The 9465-nt window shown below is 44.4% G+C and overlaps 1 protein-coding gene across 1 annotated transcript; it reads right to left on the reverse strand.

Annotated features, from left to right (window-relative positions):
- Positions 1 to 8079: 8079 nt before the first annotated feature.
- LOC145341728 (interleukin-17C-like) lies at positions 8080 to 9120 on the reverse strand. Its single transcript, XM_080186589.1, has 3 exons — positions 9082 to 9120; positions 8531 to 8796; positions 8080 to 8320 (listed from the first exon to the last, which is right to left on the reverse strand). Exons 1-3 carry the CDS (start codon positions 9097 to 9099, stop codon positions 8080 to 8082), a joined length of 525 nt encoding a protein of 174 aa, XP_080042715.1. The 5' UTR covers positions 9100 to 9120.
- Positions 9121 to 9465: the final 345 nt, after the last annotated feature.

Consider the following 9465-nt stretch of genomic DNA (forward strand, 5'->3'; position numbering starts at 1 on the left):
CGATCTCCTGTGGAACCATTGGCTGTCCCCTCTAGGAGGGATATTTACTACAACTCAGTAAAGTGTTTCTTGTGAAACACACAGCATATATTTTATGGATAGATGTCAACCAGACAGAGAGAGTCTGCTTCCGATTCCGATTATCTCAGAGACTTGGGCTACTGGCCACAGGAGTCACTGTGATAATCTGAACTTAACCCACCCCTGTATCAACCAACACTGACAACCAGTTAAACTGGACTGAGAGAGAGAGAGAGACTGGACTGAGAGAGAGAGAGAGAGACTGGATAGAGAGAGAGAGAGAGACTGGACTGAGAGAGAGAGACTGGACAGAGAGAGAGAGAGACTGGACTGAGAGAGAGAGGGAGAGAGACTGGACAGAGAGAGAGAGAGACTGGACTGAGAGAGAGAGAGAGAGAGACTGGACTGAGAGAGAGAGGGATCTGTGACGAGCTGGGGTGTGATGGAATTTTGCCTCTGGGATTTAGGGGATTGCATCCACGGTGAGTAGTTGTCCCTCTGGGGTGGGTAATATCTTTGTGGAGCTGAATCTCTCTGTGTGTGGTTGGATTGTCTCTGTGTTAAATACGTGTGTATTTGAATCCAGTATGTCATTGTGTGACTGCTCGCTTCATTTTATTTATTACAAAGATCTTCTTTTAATTTATTCCTGTGTAAACAGGCAAGATGTTTATTTCAGAGATTTAATTTATAAAGGAGCTTTGTGTATTTATAATAATTTAAAGATAAACTTCCTATTCACATTGTGAAATCACTGCCTGATGTTATTCTGTGATAAGATCTAATGATTTAATTTCTCGATGAGATATTAATACTTTATAATAAAGTACTGAACTGTGACTGGTGTGATGTTTATTACCTGGATCAGCGGGGCCGGTATGAATTGAAATAAACTGGTTCAAGGCAGTTTCCAGCCTTTAAGCTAAATGTTGTTTCCTGGTATTGAAGCGGCGAACTATCAGCTGCCTCAGCCAATGGGTTTGTTACTGAGCAGAGATTCTGACTTCAGATCCTTGAATGTGAATTTGATTTTGGTTATAAAAAATGTGGAAATTTCTAAAGTCTGCGTTCTGTGATAGTGCCTGTTGTTGTAAAGCTTTAATTTAAACCTCTTCCCAGCATTCCCGTTTAAAGAGACAAGGACAGTCATTCAATTATTTCTTTAATTAACAATTCCAATACCAACTCAAACATTAATAATTCATTGACTCTTTACTGAACTTTAACTCAAACTGAATATAACTTTAACTGAAAATAGATACCATTGAGTTTAGGAAAATCTTGGCCAAGAACTATCCTCGATGTAGAATCTACCTCGTTCTCTCTGAAGCCTCTCTCAGGGTGCAAAGTCTGGTTATTCTCTTGGAGTTATTGCTGACAAACAAAGGACATTTTTTATTCACAATTCTCCACTTGCTTACCGAAGATTCTGTGTCATCCAACCAATTGTGTTACCAGAAACTGATCACATGGCCTGAACATTCAGTAAAACTCCTTTTGAATGATGCCATCATGCTTTGCCCATTTGACATGTCCCACACATAGCAGCCATAAAAATCGGAGCCTCAACATCTCAGTAAATGTAAACAACTTCCCTGATCTGACCAACACAGGAAGCTTCAGGTTAGGATTAGGGTTAGACTAGACCCTAACCCTAATCCTAACCTAACCCTAACCTAACCCTAATGCAGACCATAGCCTCTTTACCACCTGCGTCTGCTTTTAATCTATATGGACCAAAATTCCCAGCATGCTTAGCTCTGAACCAGGGAAACCATTTTAAAGCTGCTATTGCCATTATTGTTGTTAAATCATTATTGTTCTTTCTCCATTCACATGGTGAATCTGTTGGATTGTTGTTAAAAAACATAATTCATTCACTAATGCCCTCTTGGGAAGGAAATCTGCCGTCCTTACCCAGTCTAGCTTCTAGTTTCTATTTGGACACTGGGAATTTATTTTTAAAATAACTATCAGTTCTTCTTAGAATGGGAACAATTCCATTTGTAAGGAATCATCTGGCCCGGATGGTATTTGATGGGGAATGCTGTTTGCTTGTTTGTACCATGATTATTTTGATTGACGGGGGGAGGGGGGGGGGGCGAGGGGGGGGGGGCGGGGGGGTGAGGGGGGAGGGGTGGGAGGGGGGGCGAGGGGGGGGGAGGGGGGGCGAGGGGGGGTGTGGGGGGCGAGGGGGGGCGGGGGGCGCGGGGGGGGGCGAGGGCGGGGGCGGGGTGGAGGGGGTCGGGGGGAGGGGGGCGGGGGGGGGCGAGGGGGGGTGGGGAGCTGGTTTAAAGGTGAAAACTTACTGAAAATCACAAGTCGGATGTTGCCTTAAATTTTGAATTTGTTTTAGAAGATCAGTTGGGGCTGAGCTGAGAAAGTGAAAAGCTTCCCGGCTCATTTTCCCTGGCCTTTCCTGAAATTGTGTGAATGTTAGGATAGAATGTGGAATCCGCATCTCATTGGAGCCTATCTCATTTTGGAAAATCTGAGAGACTGAACCGGGAAGGATGGATCTGGCCGTATTCTCCCCCACTCTGTCGTGGAAAAGACTTCTGGTTTCTGCTGGGACCAGTAGTCTATCTGCACACGAGGGAACTCCAGATCGACTGCTCCAAAACCATACAAACTTTATCCTTTTATTTTAAAGTCTGCCCTTCAACTGCCCATTTCTGCAGAGCCCCCTATCTGTCATTTGTGCTGGAGTATTTTTAGAAAGGGATAGATATACTTCCAGGTTACAATTGTGTGTTAACCAGTTCTTGCAACTTGCATTAAAAGAAGTTGTATTTTATAATAAATCCATTAGTCTGAGTTTATTGAAAGAAGCCAGATTTAAAGTCACTTTTATTTTGGGTCAGCAGCAGTGAATGTAACTAATCAATCATTTTATAAAGTTTATTTATTTATTAGTCGCAAGTAAGTCACATTAACACTGCAATGAAGTTACTGTGAAATTCCTCTAGTCGCCACACTCCAGCGCCTGTTCGAGTCAATGCACCCTAACCAGCACATCTTTCAGACTGTGGGAGGAAACTGGAGGAAACCCACACAGACACAATATGTGCAAACTCCACACAGACAGTGACCCAAGCCAGGAATTGAACCCAGCTCCCTGGAGCTGTGAGGCAGCAGTGCTAACCCACTGTGTCACCATGAATTTCCAATCTGGATTATAACTCTCCTTTATTTTTTATTTTGAGCCTTGCTTCCCTTGGCTAAACACACTCATTTATTAATTTTTTGCCTTCCAGTCTCACCTATGCTTTTCTCCCATCTTAATCTACACCCAAGTTCCCATTCTCCCGACAAGCAAGTTTAAACCTCTCCAGCAAGACCAGCAACTGTCAAAATATTGGTCCTGGCCTTGTCGAGGTGTAATCCAGCCGGATTGAACAGGCCCTGAACCTGTGCCAGCCTTCCGGAACTCCCCCCCCCATCACCATCACACCAGCCTTGCTGTAAACTGCAAAACCTCTTATTTCTGTTCTCACTGGCAGCCGCAGTGAGGGGAAAAACCTGCCAATGACTAGCTTTCAGCTCCTGCTTTTAAAGTATCTCCCAGCTCCCTGACATCTGCCTAGTTTTAGCAAAACAAAGGGTTTTGAATTAAAGAGATAATTATAGTAATCAGATTTACCAACATAAGAACTAAAAGCAGGAGTAGGTCATTCACCCACTCCAATCTGCTCTGCCGGTCAATATGATGATGGCTGATCTTGTTTTAGTCTCAACTCCACTTTCTTGCCTGCTCTCCATAGCCCTTCAACCATTACTAATTAAAATTAGTAATTTAGGGACCTTGGTGTGTTTGTCCTTAGATTTCTGAAGGTGGAAAGGCAGGTTTTCAGGATGGTGAGAAAGGCATATCGCACATTTGCTTTTATCAATCAGGGTATAGATTACACAAGAACATAAGAACATAAGAAATAGGAGCAGGAGTAGGCCATTTGGCCTCTCGAGCCTGCCCCGCCATTCAATAAGATCATGGCTGATCTGTCGTGGCTCAGTTCCACATTCCCGCCCTCTCCCCATAACCCTTAATCCCCTCTCTTATCAAAAACCCATCAACCCGCGTCTTATGGAATTGTATAGAACTTTGGTGAGACCACAGCTGGAGTACTGTGTGCAGTTCTGGTCGCCACATTATAGGAAGGATGTGATTGCACTGGAGGGGGTGCAGAGGAGATTCACCAGGATGCTGCCTGGGATGGAACATTTAAGTTATGAAGAGAGGTTGGATATGCTTGGGTTGTTTTTGTTGGAGCAGAGAAGACTGAGGGTGACCTGACTGAGGTGCACAAGATTATGAGAGAGATGGACAGAGTGGATAGGGAGCAGCTGTTCCTCCTGAGTTGAAGGATCAGTTGCGAAGGGACACAAGTTAAAAGTGAGGGGCAGGAGGTTTAGTGAGGATTTGAGGAAAATCATTTTTACCCAGAGGGTGGTGAGGGTCTGGAATGCGCTGTCTGGAAGGGTGGTGGAGGCGGGTTGCCTCACATCCTTTACAAAATACTTGGATAACACTTGGCACATCATAATATTCAAGACTATGAGCCAAGTGCTGGCAAGTGGTTTTAGGTGGGCAGGACAGGGCATTTCAAGCAGCAGTGCAGACTCAATGGGCCAAAGGGCACTGGAGTATCCTGTGATTCTGTGAAAAATCTATCTTTAAAGTGTGAGAGCAGATTGCAGTGATCAGTCAAAGGTTTGATGCCATTTGATGAGAGTCTGGAAATTATGCGCAGTTTATTCAGCAGTCAAGACACGGAAATCCTAAAGGGGGGAGTGTAAAATCCTGGACTAGATTCACTCCTAAAAATGGAGCTGAAGCTTTGTTTAAAAGTGAAAAACTTGTACTGGATTTCGGAATACAAACCACAAAGGGAAAGTGTTATTCTGAGAAGATTTAAAGCCTGTTTTTGGGATTGGAGGTTGGAACGCTCCTGTTTATAATCACCTGGGGGGAATTCTGAGGAGAAATCCACAGACACTAACTCAGGTTCAGAGCAGAGCATGTGTGTATTTTACCACAGCCAATCTGTGTGCCTAAAGGGACTTTGTATTACTGAGACCATTGTAGTTTAAGACATACTTAGTAATCCTTCTTAATCTTAAAATCTATTCGTAGTTGTTGAGCTAATGAGGGGAATAAATGAGTATTATTTAATAACACAATTTTTTCATATTCATTAATAAATTTTTTTATTGTATATAAAATTAATTAACGGCCTAATGATTCAGATCCTCCATACTTTCCAAAACAATTTATGATCTTACATTCTGGAATCTTCCTGTCCAGTTATAGTGTCAACTGGGATCGTAACATTGTAAAATCTAAACTGTCTTTTTACCTTCCCCATTATTACTGATGTGGAAAATGACCTCTGGCTGTTCACCATCCCTCCATGGGAGGTTCCACAGCCTCTCAGTAACATTCCTGATCCTGGCACAAAGGAGGTAACATACCCTCCTGGAGTCACATCTACCTGTTCCCTAACTATTGAATCCATTCTCACCATTGTTTTCCTGACCTTTCCCTGACCCTGAGTAAACTGAACCAGTGATGGTGCCATGGAACTGGCTCTGTATTCACAATAAAATGTCTGACAACACCAGGTTTTAGTCCAACCGATTTATTTGATAGTAAACTCACAAGCTTTCGGGTTAGTCCCTTCGTCAGGTGAATGGAGAGTTCTGGCCTCAGACAGAGCATATAAAGCACATGACTCTGTATTCACAACCCAGAGGCATCTCAACCTCACTAATCTCTTCCAGCAAACTCTTAAGCTCTACGGTGACTACACATGGAAACATATTGTCCACATAGCCTCAGGGTGGAACAGTAATGACACAATTTGCTGCTTAAACACATAAGCTCCTCCTACTGACAACATTTCCCACACATCTGGTTGTTCAGGGCACAAGAAACGTCAAGGGGTTCCCACGTGGCACAGGATGTGCATTCCATGGGATTGAGGTGCTCTGCCATGTCTCTACTTATTAGGCCATTATTTAAATTTATCAGAAATAAAACCTAACATTTAAAAACTCCAGATTTAAAATTAAAACCTAAAAGTTTTAAACATAGTTTAAGTATTCTAGCTCTTAGATCTGTATCTCAATCCTTACCTTCACTTGGTCTCTGTTTCCCAGGTCCCTTCCTTCCTGCAATGACTCTGATGTCATTACCTGTCTTTCAGTTATTCTCGAGGATGTTCTTATCTGTTGAACAGAATCAATTTTTGCAGAACCCCTTCTCCTAAGTTCTAACTTCCCCTTAAACAATTGTCCATCCTGAGCCTGCATCTTCAGGAAGTGTTACTCTACCCCACACCCCCCCAGCACCGCCCCCTCCCCTCCCCGGGCTGTCTCCTACTCAATGACACTTGACGTATCTGTCACACATCTGTCACACGCGTGTTTACTTGGGGCAAACTCACTCTCGGCCAACTCCCACAGATAGCAGTGCAGAAAAAGAGAGGCAGGTTAGAAACTGGAGAAGGAGAACTGAGGGACTAAGAGGAAATATCACTCAAGAAACATGAACTGGGTGTTCAAATAATTTAAAATGAAAATGGAATATTGGCTCTTAATTCAAGGGGCCAAGGATAAAGGGGTGGGAGGTACATTTGAGTTATATAAAACTCTGATAGGATCCTACCAGGATAACAGTTCAATCTGAGCAGCGCACTTCAGGAAAGACGATTGGACAGGTAGAGGCCAGCTTTACCAGCACTGAAAGAGTTAATTCAATCAGAACCAGTGACACAGAAAAGGTTTGTATTCCCTTGAGTGATGAAAATGAAGAGATAATTTGAATGAGTTGCAAAATGAAGGAAACAGGTTTGATACTAAACGGGTGCCAGGGTCTAGCAAAATATGGTATCAAATTAGAGTCAAACTATCAAGGAGAAATATCATTCAGAAGGTCGCAGAATTCAGGAACTCCCTCTCCACACAGTTCGGGAGACTGGGAATCAATTAAAAAATTCAAAATGTGAGATTGAAAGGCTTTTGTGTTACTGTTTCCAGGTGGACCATTCACACAGCAAACAGATCACTACAACTGTGTCCCTTATTTTATATATTAAAACATCACACCAGTCACAGTTCAGTACTTTATTATAAAGTATTAATATCTCATCGAGAAATTAAATCATTAGATCTCATCACAGAATAACATCAGGCAGTGATTTCACAATGTGAATAGGAAGTTTATCTTTAAATTATTATAAATACACAAAGCTCCTTTATAAATTAAATCTCTGAAATAAACATCTTGCCTGTTTACACAGGAATAAATTAAAAGATCTTTGTAATAAATAAAATGAAGCGAGCAGTCACACAATGACATACTGGATTCAAATACACACGTATTTAACACAGAGACAATCCAACCACACACAGAGAGATTCAGCTCCACAAAGATATTACCCACCCCAGAGGGACAATTACTCACCGTGGATGCAATCCCCTAAATCCCAGAGGCAAAATTCCATCACACCCCAGCTCGTCACAGATCCCTCTCTCTCTCAGTCCAGTCTCTCTCTCTCTCTCTCAGTCCAGTCTCTCTCTCTCTCTCTCAGTCCAGTCTCTCTCTCTCTCTGTCCAGTCTCTCTCTCTCTCTCTCTCAGTCCAGTCTCTCTCTCTCTTTGTCCAGTCTCTCTCTCTGTCCAGTCCCTCTCTCTCTCTCAGTCCAGTCTCTCTCTCTCTCTGTCCAGTCTCTCTCTCTCTCTCTCTGTCCAGTCTCTCTCTCTCTCTCTCTGTCCAGTCTCTCTCTCTCAGTCCAGTCTCTCTCTCTCTCTCTCTCAGTCCAGTTTAACTGGTTGTCAGTGTTGCTTGATACAGGGGTGGGTTAAGTTCAGATTATCACAGTGACTCCTGTGGCCAGTAGCCCAAGTCTCTGAGATAATCGGAATCGGAAGCAGACTCTCTCTGTCTGGTTGACATCTATCCATAAAATATATGCTGTGTGTTTCACAAGAAACACTTTACTGAGTTGTAGTAAATATCCCTCCTAGAGGGGACAGCCAATGGTTCCACAGGAGATCGTCAGCTCTTCTTGGGTAGGACACATGTACAGCCAATGGGTACCTTGATGTACTTCAGATTGAAGCTATACTGCCCGGGGTGCGCAGGGCAGGTCTGACGCTGCAAAACCAACATTGTCTGTTCCAGGAGCACTGAGTTGAAGGAGAGAGTCTCCTCCCCAGTCTCTGCATCAATGCAGCCATCACAGAGGCAATGAGCAAAGGCCAGTTTTGGAGGGTATCGATTCTCATCGTAATCAATCCTGCAATCAAAATAAAGAGACCATTCAGAGAGAGAGGAGAGAACAAGACACAGTCTGTGTCTACCCACCCCTGCCAACATTACCCTGCTACAGCCCCCCCCACTGTCCCCCCACCACCACCCTTACCCCTTCCCCTGCCCACACTGGCCCTCCCTGCCACCCTCCTTGCCCCCTCTGTGCCCACACGGTGAATGTTGTCTATGTCATTACCTGTACTCCCAGGGGGAGATGGAGCGATGGTGGATGGCGCTGTTGTGTGAGGAATATTGTTGGAGATTGGGACAGTTTTTCAAGCCGCTGTGTTTCTGCTGTTCCAGCTCCTTCACCAGGGTGACCGAGGGGAAGCGGTTGATGTTACTCCTGCTCAGCAGTTTCTGGAGCCCCGTGCCCCAGCTCTCCATCTTCTCCGGCTCCCAACAATAGAGAGGAGCTGCAGCCCTTACTGTGCCAGTCAGAGTCAGCAAGACCACGAGAAGCTTCAGGAACAAATCACACAAAAAAACCTCAAGAAACTGCAGAGATTCCCAAACCCCATGATTCCCACCTCACCCTCCCACAAACTGTTCCCACTTTTGGAATTAAAGGATTGCAGTGGGATAGAACACTTGCCCAGGAATGGCCGCACAGGCAGAGTGTAAAGTATTGGAGAGGAAGGACTCTCAGCTTTCCAGGCTGGCTCAATCCAGGGAGATTCTCTCCAGTCTTTCCCTTTCACACTCTGTCTATTCCCACTCTCTCCCTCACTCGGAAACTTTTCTTACCGTCTCTGTCCTTCCCATTTCTCTCTGACTCGCTCCCAATGTTTTTCCCTCCGCTTCTGCTGCGTTCAGCCCTGAGCGCTTTCTGATCTATTCCTGATTCCATTCGCTCTTTTATATTGGATCAGAATGAGCTGGAAATCCCGGTGAGGAAAATGTTTGCTGCTTCCGTGTTCTTCTCAAAGGTAAAAATACCCGTTTGTGAGAGAGACAGATTACCATGGAGAGACTGAGAGAGCCACCCCCACACAACCCAGCCCCCAACAGACTGGGACAGGAGTTATACCGCACTGAGAGAGGAGCACCCCCCCCACCCCACCCCCACCCCCACACAACCCAGCCCCCAACAGACTGGGACAGGAGTTATACCGCACTGAGAGAGGAGCA

This window comes from Carcharhinus amblyrhynchos, chromosome 4, assembly GCF_965287045.1.
Source record: "Carcharhinus amblyrhynchos chromosome 4, sCarAmb.v2.hapA, whole genome shotgun sequence".
NCBI lineage: Eukaryota > Metazoa > Chordata > Chondrichthyes > Carcharhiniformes > Carcharhinidae > Carcharhinus > Carcharhinus amblyrhynchos.